Source organism: Leopardus geoffroyi, chromosome B2 (genome assembly GCF_018350155.1).
Source record: "Leopardus geoffroyi isolate Oge1 chromosome B2, O.geoffroyi_Oge1_pat1.0, whole genome shotgun sequence".
In the NCBI taxonomy this organism is placed as follows: Eukaryota; Metazoa; Chordata; class Mammalia; order Carnivora; family Felidae; genus Leopardus; species Leopardus geoffroyi.
This window is the reverse complement of record NC_059332.1, coordinates 4,659,355-4,681,172: the sequence shown is the minus strand read 5'-3', so window position 1 is coordinate 4,681,172 and position 21,818 is coordinate 4,659,355. Positions and strand designations below refer to the sequence as shown.

Genomic DNA, 21,818 nt, shown 5'->3' with positions numbered 1-21,818 from the left:
TCTATGGAGAACATTATAGAACTCTATTGAGAGACATTAAGTAGATCCACAAGACAGTTAATATTTTGTTCCCTGGTCAGAAGCTGAATATTGTAAAGATGGCAATGCACTCCAAATTAATTCGTAGACATAATACAATCCAAATCAAATTCTCAATGTTCTTTCGGAGGGAGTTGGTTTTTGTTTTGTTTTGTTTACATCAAAAAAATGTATTCTAAAATTTATTTGGAATTACAAAATGCCAAAAAGAGACAAAATATTCTTGAAGAGGAATAAGAAAAGGGAAGATTTGTCCTAACAAATATCTAGACTTATTGCAAAGTTATAATTATTGTTATTATTTTTTTAGAGAGACAGCATGAGCAGGGGAGGGGCAGAGAGAGAGGGGGACAGAGGATCTGAAGCAGACTCTGAGCTGACAGCAGTGAGCCTGATGTGGGGTTCCAACTCAGAAACTGTGAGATCATGACCTGAGCCAAAGTCGGATGCTCAATGGACAGAGCCATCCAGGTGGCCCGCAAAGTTATAATTATTAAGACAGTGTGGTGTTGACTCAGTGACAGAAAAAATACATCAGTAAAAGGATAGAGGGCTGGAAACAAACAAACACATACAATAACACTTGAAAAGTGACATTGTATAGGTGCCTGGGTGGCTCAGTCAGTTAAGCATCTGACTCTTGATTTCCGCTCAGGTCATGATGTCATGGGTTCATGAGTTTGAGCCCCACATTGGGCTCTGCACTGCTTGGGATTTTCTCTCTCTGCTCCTCCCCTGCTTGCTCTCTGTCTCAAAAATAAATAAATAAAACCTAAAAACAAAAAAAAAATGACATTGTAAATCAGTAGGGGAAGGACAAACTTTTCCATATGTGTTACTGGGATAATTTGGAGCCCATACTGTAAATATAAATTGGCCTTCTGCCTATAGTATAGACAAAAATCAATTCCAGGCAGATTAAAGATGTATTTAAAAGGCAAACAATGTAAGTAAACACTTTTTTATGTTTTGAGTTCATTTTTGCAATGGATAATGAACCCAGTAACCTTAAAATAGCTGAGCAGTGCAACATAATTAACATGATAATTGCAGTAAAATTGTTGATATTAGTATGCAGATCAGTAAAATTTGTAGGAAACAAAATTTTGTATTGGATTGTAGCCTTTTTTAACTTTATTTTTTAGTTTTTAAAATTTATATCCAAGTTAGTTAGCATATAGTGAAGCAATGATTTCAGGACATTTCATAATGCTCCTTACCCATTTAGCCCATCCCCCCCTCCCACGATCCCTCCCGTAACCCTTAGTTTGTTCTCCATATTTATGAGTCTCTTCTGTTTTGTCCCCCCCCCCCGTTTTTATATTATTTTTGTTTCCCTTCCCTTGTGTTCATCTGTTTTGTCTCTTAAAGTCCTCATAGGAGTGAAGTCATATGATTTTTGTCTTTCTCTGACTAATTTTGCTTAGCATAATACCCTCCAGTTCCATCCACGTAGTTGCAAATGGCAAGATTTCATTCTTTATGATTGTCGAGTAATACTCCATTGTATATATATACCACATCTTCTTTATCCATTCATCCATCAATGGACATTTGGGCTCTTTCCATACTTTGGCTATTGTTGATAGTGCTGCCATAAACATGGGGGTGCATGTGTTCCTTCGAAACAGCACACCTGTATCCTGTGGATAAATGCCTAGTAGTGCAATTCCTGGGTCATAGGGTAGTTCTATTTTAGTTTTTTGAGGAACCTCCATACTCTTTTCCAGAGTGGCTGCACCAGCTTGCTTTCCCACCAACAATGCAAAAGGGATCCTCTCTCTCCACATCCTCGCCAACATCTGTTGTTGCCTGATTTGTTAATGTTAGCCATTTTGACAGGTGTGAGGTGGTATCTCATTGTGGTTTTGATTTGTATTTCCCTGATGATGAGTGATGTTGAGCATTTTTTCATGTGTCGGTTGGCCACCTGGACGTCTTCTTTGGAGAGGTGTCTATTCATGTCTTTTGCCCATCTCTTCACTGGATTATTTGTTTTTTGGGTGTTGAGTTTAATAAGTCCTTTGTAGATTTTGGATACTAACCCTTTATCTGATATGTTGTTTGCAAGTATCTTCTCCCATTCTGTCGGTTGCCTTTTAGTTTTGCGGATTGTAGCCTTGATTCTTACTATTTTGTTTAGACTAACGACTTGATTCCACACTGTTCAACCGGAAACAAAGCTTAGTGGGAGAGGAGAGCCAGAGAAGTGACAGGGAAGCTACAGATTACAACAGATTTGTGAACTTGGCCACACAGTGGTGGCAGGACCTAGCTGATACTGAGGTATATTTTAGCTCTATCCATGTCATTATGCTAAAGCAAAATGAGTTACTCAGAGAAAGACAAATACCATATGATTTCACTCATGTGTGGAATTTAAGAAACGAAATAAACAAGCCTAAGTTAAAAAAGAGACAAACCAAGAAACAGACTCTTAAGCATAAAGAACACACTGACGGTGACCAGAGGGGAGGTGGGCAGGGGGGAGGGAGGACAGAGGGGATGGGGACTAAGGAGGGCACTTGTTGCGATGAGCACCAGATGTTGAATGGAATAGTTGAGTCACTGTATTGTACACCTGAAACTAACATTATACTGTATGTTAGCCAACTGGAATTTAAATTAAAACTTAAAAAAAAACACCAAAGACATGTTTTAAACAACACTCATGTGTAAGAGCAAAAACTTCATGGACTGTATTTGTGACTAATTGTATAACAGGTTATTATAGTTTCTGTTCAGTGGAAAGGGCAAAATATTCCTACAAAGGGTTTTAATGTAGACTTTTTTTTTTTTTGCACCCATGCTGTTGATTGTTAAGTGTAAGAGTCTGATCATGGCGCTGAATAAATGTAAGTTGTGTCTTTAAAAACAAATAGGAGGGGGCACCTGGCTGGCTCAGTCAGTACAGCATGTGACTCTTGATTTCCAGGTTGAGTTCGAGCCCCATGTTGGGTTGAGAGATTACTTAAAAATAAAATCTTTAAAAAAAGGCAAGCAATAAAGTTTTTTGAAAGATAATATAGGAAAAAATTTTCATGATCTTGGGGTAGTGTGGATTTTTTTCATCAAAACACAAAAAGCACCACCCAAAAAGAAAATTAGTGGTATTTTATACTATATTAAAAATTAGGGGCATGTGGGTGGCTCAGTCGGTCAGGCGTCCAACTCTTGATCTTGGCTCAGGTCATGATCTCACGGTTCATGAGTTTGAGCCTCGTGTCAGGCTCCGCGCTGACAGTGCAGAGCCGGCTTGGGATTCTCTCTCTCTCCCCTTCTCTCTTTACCCCTCCACCACTCATGCTGTCTCTCTCTCAAAATAAATAAATAAACTTAAAAAAATTTAAAACACAGAACATGCTTGTCCAAAGGCACCATAAATAATGAAAAGACAAGCCATCAAATGGGATATATGTAATACCCTTATAACAAAGGCTTTCTTTGCAGAATATATAAGAACTTCTAGAGATCAGTAATAAAAAGACTGCAATATACAAGAAAAATGGACAAAGGTTTCAACAACACTTCACAAAAGAGAATATTCGGATGGTCAATAAACACAAAAAGAAGGCTCAACCTAGCAATTGGGGAAATGAAAATTAAAACTACACTAACATACCACTACACCCACCAGAATGACTAAAATTAAAACAACTGAAAATACCAAGTGTTTATGGGCAGTAATGGAAACTCTCATATTACTAATGGTTCAGTCACCTTGGAAAACAGTGGCATTTGCTAATGAAATAGAAAATACACACACATTGTGACTTACCGGTCCTACTTCTAACTAAGTCTCAACATTAGAGAAATGTGTGCACATACTCTCCAAGATACATGTACAAGGATGTACATCACAGTATTCATAATTGCTTCAAAATGGAAACCCAAATGTTCATCAAAAATAAAATGTTAATTACACATTTATGTATTACGTAAATAAATTATAATGGTACAATATCATGCCATGGAAAATAAGACCAAGGGCAAATGAACCCAGTAAGACTACTTGTAAAAACATAACACCAGTATATTAAGGGACAACACACACACACACACACACACACGCACACGTGTACGCAAATATATACAATGTGACTTCATTCAAATAACATTCCCAGACAGAGGCACCTAGATGGCTCAGCTGTTGAGCATCTGACTCTTGATTCCAGCTCAGGTCACCATCCCAGGGTCTTGAGATCAAGCCCCACATCAGGTTCCGTGCTGAGCATGGAGCCCACTTAAGAGTCCGTCTGTCTGTCTGTCTGTCTCTCTCTCTCTCTGCCCCTCTACTCCACTCATGTGCTCTCTCTCAAATTAAAAATATTTTTAAAAATTAACATTCCCAAATAGGCAACTAAAGTATACTGTTTAGGAAAGTGAGAAAGATATTTGAGAAGTAGAGTACTCCATGCCTTTGGTGGGGAGAGAACTAAAATCAGAAAGAAGACATGCTCTGCAGCTAAAACAGGACATAAAGGGAAATTTATTCTTTAGAAAAGAGGAAATCATAAATCAATAACCAAAACCTTCAACTCTAGATCCAGAAAAAGGACAGCAAGCTAAACCCAAGGCAAAGAGAAGAAAGAAAAGAATAACCATTACATTAGAAACTCAATGAAGCAGAACACAAAACACAAAAGAAATTTCGATTCCAAATTTCAAATTTCAAAAGATTCCGAAAGAAAAGATTCCAAAACATGGTTCTTTGAAAAGATCATCAAATTGACAAACCATTAGGCAGACGGACCAAGAGAAAGAGAGAAAACATCTGTCACAAGAATCAGGAATGAAAAAAGAGACATTATCATCAATCCTACACATATTAAGAGGATTGTAAGGTGATACTTTAAACAACTACATGCCAACAAATACGGTAACAGAGGTGATGTGGACCAATTCCTGGAGGAACATGAATTGCCAAAAGTGATTCATGAAGAAACAGAAAACCTGAATAAGCCTGTGACAGGTAAAGAGATTGAATTAGTAATTACAATTAATACTTCCACAAGGAAAGCCCAGATGGCTTCATTGATGAATTCTACTGAATATTTCGAGAAAAACTAATATCAATCCTTCATAAACAGTTACACACCAACTGGGATTTATCATAGGAATACAAGATTGATTTAACATTAAAAATCAATTAATATACTATATACCATATTGATAAAGAGATAAAAACCACATGGTCATCTCAAAAGTTACACAAAGAGCATTTGACAAAAATCCAACATCTCTTGATAATTAAAACAAATCAAAAGCAAAACACTGAGAACAGATGGGAATGTCTTCAATCTAATCTGCAGAAAACCCACAGCTAACATTATACTTGATGAAAGACTGGTTGCTTTCCCCTAAGATCAGGAGCAAGACAAGGATGTCTTTTCTTACCACTTCTGTTCAACACTATATTGGAGGCTCTCCTCAGGCAAATTAAGCTAAATAAAGACATACAAGCCATCAAAATTGGAAAGGAAAAGTAAAACTATGTGCAGAAAACATGACCTTCTGTATAGAAAATCCAAAGAGATTTACTAAAAAGTTCCCAGAGTTAACAGACAGGTTCAGCGAAGGTACAGATACAAGAATAATAACAAAAGTCAATTGTGTTTCTATATGCTAGCAACAAGAAATTATAAAAAGAAGAAATTATAAAAATAATTCCATTCAGAGTACCATCAAAAAGAAGAAAACACCTAGGAATAAATTCACCAAAAGAAGTGCAAGACTTGTATGCCGAAAACTACAACACGTTGAAGGAAAATAAAGCTCTAAATAAAGAGAAAGACATCCCATGTTAATGGATCAGAATACTTAAAATGTTAAGATGGAAATTCCCCCTAAATTGATCTACAGGTTTAATGCAACCCCTATCCAAAACTCAGAAACTGACGAGCTGATTCTAAAATCTTCACGGAATTGCAAAAGACCCAGAATAGTCAAAGCAATTTTTAAAAGAACCAAGTTGGAGGACTCACATTTCCCAATTTCAAATTTACTGCAAATCTACAGCCATCAAGACAGTGTGGTGCTGACATAAGGATGGACACAGATACCAATGGAAAAGAACTGAGAGTCCAGAAATAAACCTGTGTGTGTGTGTGTGTGTGTGTGTGTGTGTGTGACCAGCTGATTTTCAACAAAGGCACCAAGATCGTAAGAGTTGAAAGGATAGTATTTTTAACAAAATGCTGGCGGGACAACTGAATAGCCACGTCCGAAAGGATGAAACCGTACCCCTGTCCCTCACCACATAAAAAAAGCAACTCAAAGTGAATCACAGACCTAAAAGTACTGGTTGAAACTATACAACTTTTAGAAGCCAACTGTAGGGAGTGAGTTGGAGGATTGGAGGGCTGATGAAAGAAAAAGACACGATACAGACACAAGATGGCAGTAATGTGCGCATGCCTTGTGTGGGAGACACAGAGGGTACGTTGAGGGAGAGGCTTAGCACACCATGCCAGGGACTGTCCATTGTTCAGCAGGGCCACCGACCTCAGGGGAATTCCAAGGGAGAGAGGCCGATGTGTCTACGTGGTGTCAGCTTGGCCACACAGTAGAGCACTTGTGCCAGAGAGTTCAAAGGGTCACCGAGCTTGGGATCTTTACAGCACCGCGGCTTACTCTGTCTACGGCTAACAAACGTTGTCAGCTTCACAAGGTAGGCAAAGCAGTCTTTACAGGACTAAATTCTGCTCATTTGGGCGATGCTTAAAACCACTGAATGTACAAGAATTTGAGTTTAGCACCACCAGCTTTTCAGCTAATGGGTCTCTGCTTGCTCTTGAAAAATAAACAACCGGGGTGCCTGGGTGGCTCAGCCGGTTAAGCGTCCGACTTCAGCTCATGTCACGGTATCGCGGTTCACGAGTTCGAGCCCCGTGTCAGGCTCCGGGCTGACAGCTCGGAGCCTGGAGCCTGCTTCGGATTCCGTGTCTCCCTCTCTCTCTGTCCCTCCCCCACTTGTACTCTGTCTCTCTCAAAAATAAACAGACATTTAAAAATGTTTTTAAAAACACTAAAAAATTAAATAAAAATAAATTACCTAGAGAAGAATATAACAGGGCCATCTTGGGCTCACTTACACTTTAAAAAAGTAATAAATCTTTGTGACTTTAGATCGGGCAATGATTTCTTAGATACCACACCAAGTGAAAAAAAAGGCAAAATTGGGGTGCCTGAGTGGCTCAGTCAGTTGAGCATCCAACGCTTGATTTCAGCTCAGCTCACGATCACAGGGTTGTGGGAATAAGCCCTAAGTTAGACTCTGCACTGAGTGTGGCACCTGCTTACGATTCTCTCTCTCTCCCTCTGCCCCTCCCCTGCTTGCAAGAGCATGCAAGTTCTCTCTCTCTCTCTCTCTCTCTAAAGTACAAAAGAAAAAAGACAAACTTGATAGATTTGGCCATTAAAATAAAAAACTCTCACACTTCAAATGATACCATCAGGAAAGTGAAAAGACAACACGCAAATGTTTGCAAATTGAATACCTGATAAAAATTTCGTATCAAGAATGTATAAAAAAAAACTCTTAAAACTCACTAACAAAGCAAATAACCCAATTAAAAAACAAAGGATTTGAATACACATTTGTCCAAAAAAGATACATGAACGGTCAGTAACACACATGAACAGGAGCTTAATATCATTAGTCGAGAGAGAGACTCAAATCAAAACCACAATGAGATAGCACTTCACATCCATTAGGATGGCTATTATAATAAATACAAATAATAACAGGCTTTGGTGAGGATGTTGACAAATGGGAACCAACATGCACTTGCTGGTGGGACTTCTGGAAACAATTTGGCAGGTTCTCAATGTGTTAAACGCAGAGTTTCTGTATGATTGAGCAATTCCACTCCTAGGTCTCTACCCCAAAGCACTGGAAACATATGTCCACACAAGAATTTGTACACGAACGTTCATTTGGCTATTATGAAAACAACCTGAATGGCCATCAATTGATTCGTGGGTGAACATAACACGCATGTCTACACGACAGAATACTATTTGGCAATAAAAAGGAAGGACGTACCAATGCGAGCTACAACATAGATGAACCTCAAAATACCGAGCTAAGTGAAGGAAGCCATAAAATGCCACATATTGTAGAATCTCATTTATATAAAATGCCCAGAGTTGGCAGATCTATAGAAACAGAAAGGAGAGTAGTGGTTGCCAAGGGTGAGAGTGGAGACGTGGCTGGGGAATACGGAATGACCGGTGATGGGCATGAGGTTTCTTTCTGGGGTGACAGAAAGAGTCTAAAATCATTGTGACGATAGCTGCATATCTCTGTAAATACACCAAAGACTATTGACTGAGACAATTAAATCTGATCAATTTTATAGCATTTAATTCCTATGTCAAAAAAGCTATTTTCAAAAAAGGGAAAGGGGGCACGTAAGAGACTTCTGGCGTGCTAGTAGGTATTGCTACAGTTACTGACTTGGGTTAAACTGGTATTTATACGTGTTAAACTTCATGTTTTATGAACTTCTCTGTATACACCTTATAACGCACAACAAAAATAGCGGGGTGGGGCGCCTGGGTGGCGCAGTCGGTTGAGCGTCCGACTTCAGCCAGGTCACGATCTCGCGGTCCGTGAGTTCGAGCCCCGTGTCGGGCTCTGGGCTGATGGCTCAGAGCCTGGAGCCTGTTTCCGATTCTGTGTCTCCCTCTCTCTCTGCCCCTCCCCTGTTCATGCTCTGTCTCTCTCTGTACCAAAAATAAATAAAAACGTTGAAAAAAAAATTAAAAAAAAAAAAAATAGCGGGGAAATTCGTATCTTAAGTATGGCTTTTCAACAAAATAAGTCAGTCAGAGAAAGACAAATACCATATGATTTCACTCGTATGTGGAATTTAAGAAACAAGACAGACGAACATATGGGGGGGTGGTTAGAGAGGGGAAACAAACCATGAGAGACTCTTAAGTACAGAACAAACCGAGGGTTGATGGGGGTGGGGTGGGGGGAGTGGATTGAAGGGGTGATGGGCATCAAGGAGGGTGCTTGTTGGGATGAGCACTGGTTGTTATATGTAAGTGATGAATCACAGGATTCTACTCCTGAAACCAATCTTGCGTTGTATGTTAACTAACCAGAATTTAAATAAAAACTTGGAAAGAAAAATACATACATACATAAAGAAGGCTTTTCAAAGCATATGCACTCCTCACTTACTCTGAAATATAACTGTAAATAAAGACCGCCCTTCCAGGAGGGAGCAGACCACCTCTGACACCAGGTAAAATCAATGCACAAGGTCAAACACCAATGCATTTGCCTTAGTTCCCCAAACTGTCTCCGGATTGTCTTCTAGGGACAAGAACTGGAGGGGGTTTGAGTTATTTTTTAAAAATTTTTAAGTATATTTATTTATTTTTGTGAGAGAGAGAGAAAGTAAATGGGAGAGGGGCAGAGAAAGAGGGGGAGAGAGAGAATCCCAAGCAGGCTCCACACTGTCGGTCAGTCTCTAACTTGAGGCTCGATCCCACAAACCGTCAGATCATGACCTGAGCTGAAATCAAGAGCTGAAATCAAGAGCTTAATTGACTGAGCCATCCCAGGAAGCCCAAAGTTTTTTTTTACTTGTGTTTCTTTTAAGTAATCTCTAAGCCCAACACGGGGCTCAAACTCATGACTGTGAGCTCAAGAGTCACATGCTCTAACCAACCGAGCCAGCCAGCCACCCCATTTGAGTTATATTTTAATGATAAGTGCTTCCTGTGTGTGATGCATGAGTAATAATGATGAGAGTAATAATTGAGCCTCACCTAGAGGACAAAATACTAAAGAAAAAGAGAAAAAGACATTCCTCCAGGACACCTTTCCACTGTCGATTTCCTATCTTTCTCTATCGCCGTTTTACAACTTTTCCTTTGGAAATAAAGCTTAAAATAAAAATAAAATAGGGGCATCTGGGTGGCTCAGTCGGTTGGGCAACTGGCTCTGGCTCAGGTCATGATCTCGTGGTTCGTGAGTTTGAGCCCTGTGTCGGGCTCTGGGCTGACAGCTCGGAGCCTGGAGCTGCTTCTGATTCTGTGTCTCCCTCGCTCTCTGCCCCTCCCCTGCTCATGCTCTGTCTCTCTCTCAAAATAAAATAAAATAAAATAATAAAATAACGTAAAAAAAATTTAAAAAAATAAAATAGACGTGGGTTGGGTCTATTTTTGAAACGGACTCACAGAAATTTGCAAAAATAGTCGCAGGTCCTGTGTCTCCTTCCACTAACTTCTACTAGTGACATCTTAGATGACATCTTATTACCGTGTTATAACACCCAAACCAGGAAACTGACATCGCTACAATACTGTCGGCTACACACTTTATCCCATAGTCACCAGTTATACATGCACCCATTTTCACCCATTTTCATGCACATGTGTGGGTGTGTGTGTGGCTGGGCGGGTGTGTGTGTGTGTGTTCTATGAGATTTTAGTCCATGTATAGACGTGTATAGCCACCACTCGATCAAGGTAACGTAACTCTTCCATTGTCACCAAGGACCTTGCTCGGTGAACTCGCAAGGAACTCCCCTTTATATGGTGCCCCCACTGTGCCTCTCCTCTGGCAACCACTGATTTATTTGTTCTCTACCCTTACTGCCATTTTGCAAGTGACACATAAATGGAATCATACAGCATTAGATTGACTTTTAAACTGTCGAGATCTCTCTCATTAAAGGAAAAACAATGTCTCAGCCCCACATAGTCTCCAGCTAGCTGTTTTTCTCCTCACCCTCAGAGTCCGACATGCTTTTGGGGATTGCTGTTTCTATACACCTAACAGCTCACTGGTTTCTATCCTACATTTCTGCTCATACTTTCTGTTTCCACTGTTGACTCATCCTTCCGCTACCCGGTCATTAAATGTTGTAGTTACTCAAGGCTCTGTTCTACATTTTCTTCTTTTGACATTTCTTCCTAAGGGATCTCATCCATACCCATGGCCCCAGAACACTCATGACTCAAACTCAAACACACACACACACACACACACACACACACACACACACACACACTGGAGCCACAAAGCCATTGCTGTAAACGAACTGCCTTTTGGACATATCCTTCAGAATATCTTAAACACACCTGAAACTTAGCATGTCCAAAATTCAACTTGGCACATCTCACCCTCCCAAACCTTCATACGTCCGCCATGACCCTGTTAGCGGACACCCCCTTTCCTCTCGCTATCACATATTCAATTCAAGTCCATCCATTTCACCCAGAAAGTGTATTTTCACGACCATCCTCCTCTCCCACCTCACCCAAACTACCATTATCTCCCTTCTGGACCACTGTCAGAGTCCCTAACCGATCACCCCGCCGTCACTAAGTCATTCTTTCCACTATGGCCAGAATAACATTTAAGATGGACATTTCAAGATAATCTCATCCTGCCAGTCCTTCTCTTGCCTCTCAAATATCCATCAATCTCCTGCCATTGTTTCCAGAAGAGAAAGTACCTAATATGGCCTGGACCACAGTGACCCCTAATCACTTCCTCCAGCTCGTTTTTATCTAAGCTGTTTCTCCTAACAACACCTGGCCTTTTTTCATTTCCTCAAAGTACAACCCTGTACCCAGAATATATCGCTTTGATCCCTTCTCGCGTATTTTACTCTCCTACCCTTTAGACCTCAGCTCAATCATCTCCACTGGGAAACCTTCCCTGAGTCTCCAGAGAAGGTCAACTCCTGCTCTAACAGTCTCACAGCCCCGTGTTCCTTTCTCTCATGTGAGATACTAAACCTATAATCGCATGTTTAATTATGAGACTGATTAATTACCTGTACCCCCTAAAAAACTGAAAACCGCACAGGGAAGGAACCGTGTGTAAGTTTGCTGCTGCACCCCCAAGAGCCCAGCACACATGAGGATCCCAATTAATATTTACTGAAAGAAGAAATGGACATTGCACCTAACGACCCACCACAGCGATTCCTACAAAACCTTTTACACGAACCTGGGATTTAAACATGCGAGCATTCCTAGAATATCTTTAGAACAGCTGCATGTTTGCTTGAGAACTAGGCATGTACCCAAATGGTACACTGACATGTTTAGAATGAAATGTCCTACAGACAGTATCCCCAACATGACTAGGCAGCAGTCTACAAATTTATTTGTACTGCACGTGACCTTCCCCCGCAGAAACAATTTGCGAATGGTGAGTAAGCTCCAACCCAGCCCTCAAAATCTTACCTATCTCCCGATGGAGTCAGCATCTTACTGTAAGAACTTTAAGGCTGACTGCACTTCTGAACCAAGAATTCAGGGAACCTCTCAGTCCAGAGCACCCCTCAACTCCAAGCCCTTCAGGGCTTGAACCCCCATGGGCTCCTTCAGCCCTGACCCTTTAGTCTTTCTCATGGCCCTAAAGCTTTTTGAGCCCTAAGCAAAGCAGGAGGCAATGTATACACAGAAGCAAGTTCCAAAATCAAGAAGATCTGCTGGCAGCCAGAGACAATAGTAATGGAAATCTGCAGAAAAGAAGAGGTCACGAGTGAAGGGCTGGGCACAGCAGACATGGCATGGGAGAGAGAGAGCTCTGGCAGGGAGGATTTCAGGACAGCCAGGGTGTGCAGGAGGCAAGCTCAGAACCCAAATAACTGACTGAGTTGTGACTCCCATGCTCCTAAAATGGGACATATATCCCCAAATCATCTTAGCTTCACGAGATCCTCCCTATCCTCCACCAAGAGCTTTCAGTTCCCTTGTACCTTTTCATCAGAAGCAATAAATACAAGTTAGCAAACATATCAATCCCAAATTCGGTAGGAAGAAAAAAAAACAAGTAAACTAGAAACCATACCTTTGTTCCATTCCAGGTAGGAAAGGGTCAAACAGCACAAAACAGCTCCTTAGAGAAAACAGAAACAGAAGGAGACTGAAATCTTCTTTTAAATGATGTTTACAACTTCTAGGATGACTCCAGCCTGTAAATTTCAATTTGCGTGGTAACGAATTTGATTTGATTTCTTTGAAGCCAGAAAACCTTTTCAAAAGCAGTTATGAGAGCACAGGGGGTGAGGGGACTTGTGGAGGCACAGACATTCAGCCAGCTGATGTGAGTTTCTGTTGTCTTCAGATACCTGCCAACCTTCACTCACCCACATGGCTCCACCCATTACAGCCTGGCAAGTGGAGGGTGATTTTAGATAAACTTCTAATTCCCTGCCAGCACCAGAGCTTGGGGTGTGTATGGGTGTGTGTGGGTGTGGGGGTAGGGAGTGTTATGGGTGTGTGTGGGGGGTGGTGGGTACATGCGGGGGGGTAGAGATGTGTGGGTGTGTGACAATGTGCATGTGTGTGTGTGTATGTATGTGTGTGTGTATGTGTGTGTGTGTGTGTGTGTGTGTGTGTGTGTGTGTGTGTGTGCAGGCACATGAATGAGGTGACAGAGGAGAAAGTACCAAGGAGGAATTAACTCTGTTAACTCTGCCTCTTCGAGTCAGCTCATCACCTACACACATATACCCCGTATTTAATGCACTGACAATAACTGCTTTCCTAGCGAACAAAGGGTATCTGCAGACTATTTTCCATCGAGGTGTAGAGTTTAGCTCTGGCCCCAGGTCGTCCCTGATTCCTACACCCCTCTGACTGCGATTCTGTCTTCCCAGTCCCTGGAGCCCAGGCCGGTGCCAGCTCAGGGTCCAAACCCAGATCTCCTGGCAAGTCTGGGATCTTCTCCATGGTTGATTTCCCCTTTGTGACAAATTCGCTGTCTCTCGGCTGGTCACTATCCCGGCACTTGCTGGCAGGTCTTCTACGGTCCGTCAAACAAGGACAAGAAAGTAAACAATAAAAGACTATCAGACAGTTTTCCCATCGGGTTAAAAACCCTCAAGTTCTTCCTCCTTCATTGAAATCACTCCATTTTTTTTCCTTTTAAATTTTACTGATTTTTGAGAGAGAGAGAGATCATGCACACAGGGGAGGGGCAGAGAGAGAGAGAGAGAGAGAGAGAGAGAGAGAGAGAGAGAAGACAAAATCCCAAGCAGGCTCCGCACTGTCAGCGCAGAGCCCGGTGCGGGGCTCAGACCCACGGACCGTGAGATCACGACCTGAGCTGAAACCAAGCATTGGACACTTAACCGAATGAGCCAGCCAGGTGTTCCTCACTCACCACCTTTTCTTTTTTCTTTTTTTTTTTTAATTTTTTTTTTTTAACATTTATTTATTTTTGGGACAGAGAGAGACAGAGCATGAACGGGGGAGGGGCAGAGAGAGAGGGAGACACAGAATCGGAAACAGGCTCCAGGCTCTGAGCCATCAGCCCAGAGCCCGACGCGGGGCTCGAACTCCCGGACCGCGAGATCGTGACCTGGCTGAAGTCGGACGCTTAACCGACTGCGCCACCCAGGCGCCCCACTCACCACCTTTTCTAACTGACTTTTCTTTCTTCTGAATTCCTGGAGAATTCTGCACCTCACAAATTGTACTTGAGGAAAAAGGAATAATACTAAATTCTCTAAATATGTTATTTCTGCTAGTAAGACTGTAAGCTTCTGGAGCACAGGAAGTGTGACGAAGGACTTGTATCCCCGAGGACGCTTATGATGGTGTGGAGGGACCAACTCAATGGCAAATCATCAGTGGAGTAGCAAATCAGCTTCAACTGTTCTAGGAGGAGACATGTCTGTTAATAGGATAAAGGAAGGATTTCTACATAAGGCAATTCGAGGTAACCTCTGGCCCCTGAAAGTGTTCTTCTCCTTCCCAAATCGAGAAAGTCTCTCAATTCTTCCTTCCCTAGTGTTACAACATATTGCATCATACTTTTCAACGTTTATTTATTTTTGGGACAGAGAGAGACAGAACATGAATGGGGGAGGGGCAGAGAGAGAGGGAGACACAGAATCGGAAACAGGCTCCAGGCTCTGAGCCATCAGCCCAGAGCCTGACGCGGGGCTCGAACTCCCGGACCGCGAGATTGTGACCTGGCTGAAGTCGGACGCTTAACCGACTGCGCCACCCAGGCGCCCCTGCATCATACTTTTTAAAAACTCAAGTATAACATATAGTAAGGTGCACTAATCTTGAATGTACAGCTTTGTGATTTTTTAAATTTAACTATGCTTCACACCCAGTGCAGAGCCCAACATGGGACTTGAACTCATAACCCTGAGATCAAGATCGGAGCCGAGATCAAGAGTCAGATGCTTAACCGACTGAGCCATCCAGGTGCCCCTATGATCTCTTACATAGATATACACCTATGCAAATGCCTCCCACATCAAAGTACACAACATTTGTAGTTCCCCAGCAAACTCCTGCCCTGCCAATACCCACTCCAATACCAACCACTCTTCTGACCTCTATCACTACAGGTTAGTTATGCCTACTCTTGAATTTCATATAAATGGAATCGTGCAGTTACATACCTGGGCTCTTTCTCCCACCATTATGACATTTATCCATATTATTATTTGTTTTTAATTTTTTTTAATGTTTATTTATTTTGGGGAGAGAGAGACAGAGCGTGAGCAGGGGAGGGGCAGAGAGAGAGGGAGACACAGAATCCAAAGCAGGCTCCAGGCTCTGAGCCGTCAGCAGAAGAGCCCAACGCGGGGCTCGAACTCACGAGCCTTCAAGCAGCAAGATCGTGACCTGAGCCGAAGTCGGCCGCTCAACCAACTGAGCCACCCAGGTGCCCTGACATTTATCCGTATTATACACAGCAGTGGGGTGTTCCTTTTCATTGCTACCTAGTATTCCACTGTGTAAATACGCTACATTTTCTTTATCCTACTATTGTTAGCTATTTGGTCTGTTCCTTGTTTTTGCCTATTATGACTAAACATGCTATGAATATTCTTGCACATAACTTTTGGTGGACGTAAGTGCTCATTTCTGTTGGCAATATACCCAGGGATGGCATTTCTGAGTCAAATGGTATATAAACAACCAACGTTGACAGGTTCAAACAATTTTCCAAAGAGACTCTGCCAATTTACACTCGCAACAACAAGTGTAAGAGTTGTGTGGCGATATCACAGGCTTTTTGCACCGTTTTCGCGGTGTTTTTTAGTGTGTAATTAGTCAACTGGACATGGCCAGTTGCATGCTAAGCAGCTATGAACCTTTGTGATTGGTTGACCAGCCCTAACGCAAGCATACGGACAGCGTTAAGGGGACCAGCACCCAAGAGTGTGGTATGGGGACCAGATGCGTCACAAAAGTGAATCTGAATTAGGTAGACAAAGGAGAATGGCAACGAGTCTGTTATTGACTCCTGGCTAATGGTGAGTCACACTCTCTGCGGTCTGTACGTTATTGCTGGTGGCTGTACATGTATTACATGGTTCATACATTCTACACAAGCCTCACTTAAGGAAAGGAGGCAGGAAACTGCCAGAAGAAACTGGCACAATTGCCGTGGGAACCCGCATTGCTTGCCAACACTGAGAAACCTAAGAGAAATCAAAGGGGGTATGAGAACCACTACGTATGTGGAGGAAATTGGGAATTGGAAATAAGAAGATCTCTCTCCCCAAGATGGACTGAGTACACAAGGCAGAACTTAAAAAAACACCTTTTTCATAGTGCACTGAGTTATAAACATCGTCATTTTAATAGCGGGAGCCCGGACACTCGTGAGGAGAAAACAGGTCTGGTGATGGCTTTTCTGCCTGTTGAAGTACTGACAGAAAAAGAACTAGGATTCTGGAGAAGGGGGCTCTTGAATGAGCACGAGCCAGTAGGAGGTGGGGGGAAGGCACCTGGGGAAGCAGGTGCACGCAGGCTCCCAAGATGGGGAGGGGGAAGGACTTTCAAGGACAGTGTGTGCTCTCTGGAGGGCAGTGATACCACCCCTCCTTACACCTCCAGCAAAGAGAGCCCCACACAAGGTGAATGGCGCTTGGGAAACACAGGGAAAGATGTGGCCTTTGTCCGGGCCAGGATGGGCTGGCTGTAAGGAGGAGTGAGGTCAGGAGATGATTGGCCAAAGAAAATTGGGCCTTGAAGGGACTATTTATACAAAACCTGCTGGAATCAAAAAGAAACAAAACAAAAAAAAAAAACCTAGGAGGGGCATTAAACCTCCCATCGGGTATGGGGTTGGGAGTTAGACATTTAAGTCTCAAAGGACAAAGTGACATGCAGGAAGATGTTGCAGAGATGGAAAAGGAAGTATGAACAGGGAGCAGCGAGGGAACAGCCGTAAGAAACAGAACCGTGAGTGCCACAGCAACGCGTAGTCAGAAGAGGCCTTAGGTAGCAGGATATACCAAAACCACATTTAGAATCTGTGAACTAGGAAACCAATTTAAGGAGTCTCATCCCCCTCCCCCCACCCCCCACCAGCTCAGAAAAAAATTACAAAAGAAAAAAGAACACAGAAGAGAGAGAAATTATGAAACACAAAATAAATAGGAAGAAAATATGACAATACATAAGAATTTGTCTTCCAAAGGGGGAAAAAAAAAACAAATTGAAAAGGAACAATCAAAGAAATAAAAAGAGAACTTTTTTTTTTCCAGCTGAAGAAAAACCAGATTCCATAGTTAAAGGATCTAATGATTGTTGGGCAGGAATGCTGAAAAAAGACATACTACAGATAATCTGATGACACTTACAAGTGACCAAAAAAAAATCCTACAAGCTTCCAGACCACTCCCCTACCCACCGTACTCCCTCCACCCATAGAAGTCCCCCAAACAGCACCTGGCCAGGGAAAAGAAACCTGCTGATATCAGCCCTCTCATTTGCAAATAAAATGCTAGGGGGATGACAAAAGAAGTGGGGGGGGGGGGACATTCTACAGCCTGGTGGTGACTCAAGCGAGGCTATAAAAAGAAGATCTCTTCAGACTTGCCTGACTCAGAATACACACGGGTCAGCTGTGCTCCCCTGAGAGGCCCTTCCCCAGTCCCCTCATCCTCTCTGTCTCGAACTCTGGGGAGAAACCACTGTAACAGAACACTGCACCTCCCAAAGAAGTGTGCCAGCCTTCTCCAGGGAAAGGTTTGTATCCCGCCCACTCTCACCCACACTGTACCCTAGAGAAAAGTTCTCTAGATCCCTCAACACTGTCCTACTAAACCTCCCTCGGATGATGGCCTTTTCCGGCAACTATCCTCTCTCTCTCTCTCTCTCTCTCTTTCATCTGCCACATTTCTTGTTACTCTTATTCCTCCTCTCCACTTCCTAACTCTCCCTCCCCAGTGCCATCTGGCTTCTCCCGCCGTGCCTGGAAGGAAGGCCATCCAGGAAGGTGTGATAGCATCTGCCCATCCTTACCGTACTGGCCTCACTGTTACACCCAGTATGACCACCCACCTTCTCCTTGAAACTTTCTGCTTGCTAGAAATCGGTGAATGGAATGCATTCATTCCTGGGCCTCCAGAGCTGTTTGCTCTGTTCTGTTTTGGTTTTGTTTCCTCCTTTCCCTCTGCCTGACCTTAAATGTTCCTGTTCCCCAGGCTTCCTTCCCTCGTTGCTCTTTTCAGAGACTGTGTCCGCCTCGCTCATTTGTTTCTGGAAATCAGAACCTCCTCGAGTAAAAAGAGGGGTTTGTGAGAAGGATCCAGGGATATCTCAAAAAACCCAAGCACAGGAACCCCTGTGGTCTCATGCAGGTCTGGAATCCCTTGCTTTTTGTCCCTGCTTGGAGAACACTTATCCCCCTTCTGCCTGTGTTTCCAGGGCATGCGGGAATAGAAAGACAAATCTGAATGGCCAGGCACACATTCACAGGGTCACGTGCTTCAGTGGGTTGAGCCACGGGAGTGGGGGTAGCGAAGGGGGAAGGCTTGGGTTCTTTTTTAGGCTACTGGTTGGACTTGGAATTTCCCCCGCAAGCCCAGTCGTATCTCTGTAGGCACAACAGCACATGACCAGTCCCCGAACAGAGGTCCAGGACAGGGGATTGAGGGCCCCATGCCTTCTTCAGTCATGCGCTGTAATATGGCTTTTATCAAAGAAGCCTGCGCTGGGGTTTCTAGGGTACTGCACTGACTCACAGAATCATTATTTCCATGCATCCACAAGTGGATCTTCGTGTGCGTGCCCAATTTACGAGAACCTAGAAGACTCTTTCCCTAAGCAGCTCTAGTGGACGCTGAATTCATTCTAGGACGGTGCGCAAGGATGAGCTCCCAAAGGCCAGCACTCTGCTGCCTTCTCTTCATTGCCTGTGTCTGGCAAAGAGCCTGGGCCAGAGGCACACGGTCAACGGTTAATAAATACTGGCTCAACAAACACCTCCGTAGCATGTTCCTTTCTTGGAAGTATTAACCAGTCTGCTTCTGGAACCGGCACACATCCTCTTCACCCGGCTTCAATCTTCCCTTCCTACAAACCCCAGAGGCCATTTCCAACTCATTCCCTCCCTCCTGGAAGAATCTCACGCATAAGTGTCAGTCTTTAAGCATTTTGAGATTTGGGGAAAACAAAACAGATATGGAACAATGTTTGCTTCTCAAGATTAATGGTGCCCTTTGCCAGTAAGGAAAAAAAAAAAAATCTAATGGAATCGTTTCATTGAGTTAGTTTAATTTGCACATTTATATAAGATTTATGATCAACTGGATGGAAAAAGACTGGCAACCAGCTTTTTGTTCTGTTTGAGGCCTGTGCTAATAGCTGCCTCCCATCGACAGAAATGGACCCACCAAGTGGGAGCATTGTTCCTTTTCCTGTGGAGACTGTTGGATTGCTCCTTTTCCTTTCTGGGCCAAGAAGAAAGCCAAGAGGGAGGGAAATACTTCTCTAGTCATTCTTGACTTGTATACCGTGTGTTTCTCTCCATCTCCATCGTGACGGATTTCAGCCACTACCTTCCCATCAAGTATAAATGACCAAAGGTACCAGCCTAATCACTGGCCAGGCGACTCTGTCACCCATAGCTCTCATTTCTAAAGTCTACGCCAGAAGCCCACTCCATGTCAAGGCATTTGGTCTCTCTGCCCAAGGGAGGACTTCCAGCACCAAGGACACATGAGTTCAGTTAAATGCTCACAGGGCACTTTCCGTGTCAGGTCTTAGCCTCAGTGCTAGGGATACAGAATCGAGTAAGATACAGGAGCTTACGGGCTAGTGAGAAAGGCAGACATCTTATTGGAAAATGCCCGTGAAATGTGCCAAGTGACCAATTCCTCTACCTGGGTTCTAGACTTCCTTCTTCAGTGCATAGTCTCAGGAGCCCCAGGCTATTGTCCCTTTCTCTCCTAATTCTTCAGTCTCTCCTCTCTCCCCAGCTCCTTCCCTTTGGCATTTAAACGTGTGCAAGCCTCTCCAGTTTTTAAAACTATAATTCTTTCTAAACTCACTATTGTCCCCCCCAGCAATGGTCCTTTCTCTTTACTTCCGGAAGAGTATCACTCTTTGTCTGTCCCTCTGTCTCTCTTTCTCCTCTCTTCTTACTTTCCACTGACCCCTCAAGCCACTCAAGATGAGTGTTGCCCTCATCCTCCACCAGGAATGTCCTAAGACCAGCAATATCTTCTACATTGTGAAATCCAAACGATGCTTCTCAGTCATCCACTTACTGGACATCTCAGCTCCACTGGCACCCTGGACAACGCTCCCCCTTCTGGAAAACTCTTTCCCTGTGGCCTCCGTGGAAGCCTTCTTGACCCTAGGTCCACCTGCAGCCCCCCAGCTCCTACCAAACACCATGCCTGTCCCTCCAGGGGGATCCAGGGCCTCAGCCACATCCCTGGCCTTCTCATGTGAACTTCAGGAAGAGCCTCCTACTCTCCTCCTGCCAGCCCACCTCCAACTTACGCAGTATGTTACAGCTAGACGAGCCTTAAAAATGTCAGATGTAACCACGTCTCTTCCCTGCTTGCAGCTCCCGATGATTCCCCACTTCCTTGGGGATAAAGTCCAAAATCCTTAGCGTGGCCTATCATGCTCATCCTGGCGTGTGCCTCCCTCTCCTGCCCTTATCTTCCACTGCTCACCCCGGTCTGGCCAGTGTGACGCTCTTAGTTTTCCTGCTGTTCTGTGGACCTGTGCACTTCAGTTGTTCCCCCTACTTCAACATCCCCCCTCCCCATCTTTGCCTGGCTAACTCCCTCCCACTCCTCAGATTTCACTTGAAATGCCACTTCACCTGGAAAGTGAACCCAAAGTTTTGGTTCAATCCCACTATAAGCTTCCGTGGCACGGAGAACTTTCCATTTCTCCAGCTTAACATCCAGCACACCTGTTATTACTTATTCACTGCCTGTCTTCATGTTTGAACATTAACCTAAATGGGGGGCGGTGGGGGGCTGTCTTGTTTACTGCTGTATCCCCAACACCTAGCATGGGGCATATTTTTGAATGAATGCATGAATGAATGAGAAATGCACTAGATGCTATAAAAACAACTACGCAGTCATCACAGGTCAGGCCTTTTCCCAAACTATACTACTATGATTTCTAAAGGAAATGTAGTCGAAACCAGATGGTGGGTTCATAGAAAGGGCGAGATGTTTGTAAAGGGCAGGTGTGTTTATGGAAAGTAGTTAAGGAGGGCATAATGGCTTTTAAGAGAACCACTGTTATTCTTGGGTTCCAAATACAAGATCTAGGGTGTGACAGTATCCAATAATTCTGCCCATGATATGGTTCATACTCTGAGGAAATATTTGTTATCTTAAATTCACGTCGCACATTTTCAGTTGAGTAAAGGCATGATAGAAACAAACAGTAGCTTCTGTGATGAGGTAGTTACAATGAGCTCATGTCATAAATCAACGTGGCCAGGACCTAGGGATCAAGGCTTTCTAAAAACAAAAATTTGATCTGGATAAGAAAGTAAT

General features: G+C 43.2%; 1 protein-coding gene and 1 pseudogene across 5 annotated transcripts in view; both read right to left on the bottom strand.

Annotated features, from left to right (window-relative positions):
• The window catches only part of LOC123609346, a 32,506-nt pseudogene extending 21,698 nt beyond the window's left edge, over positions 1 to 10,808 (bottom strand).
• The window catches only part of LOC123607934 (cytidine monophosphate-N-acetylneuraminic acid hydroxylase), a 125,002-nt gene that overhangs the window by 83,005 nt on the left and 20,179 nt on the right, over positions 1 to 21,818 (bottom strand). For 2 of the 5 annotated variants that reach the window (XR_006716991.1, XM_045497198.1), the window contains exons 1-2: positions 18,307 to 18,413; positions 12,872 to 12,919 (exon numbers count right to left, since the gene is read on the bottom strand). Coding sequence is in view for 4 of the 5 variants with exons in the window: in XM_045497198.1 (XP_045353154.1) it covers positions 12,872 to 12,919; positions 18,307 to 18,398 (140 nt within the window). In the remaining variant the exon portion in view is untranslated. Of the gene's footprint in view, positions 1 to 12,871; positions 12,920 to 18,306; positions 18,469 to 21,818 lie in introns of those variants that run through there. The other 3 variants (XM_045497201.1, XM_045497202.1, XM_045497199.1) reach the window with 2 other exon arrangements.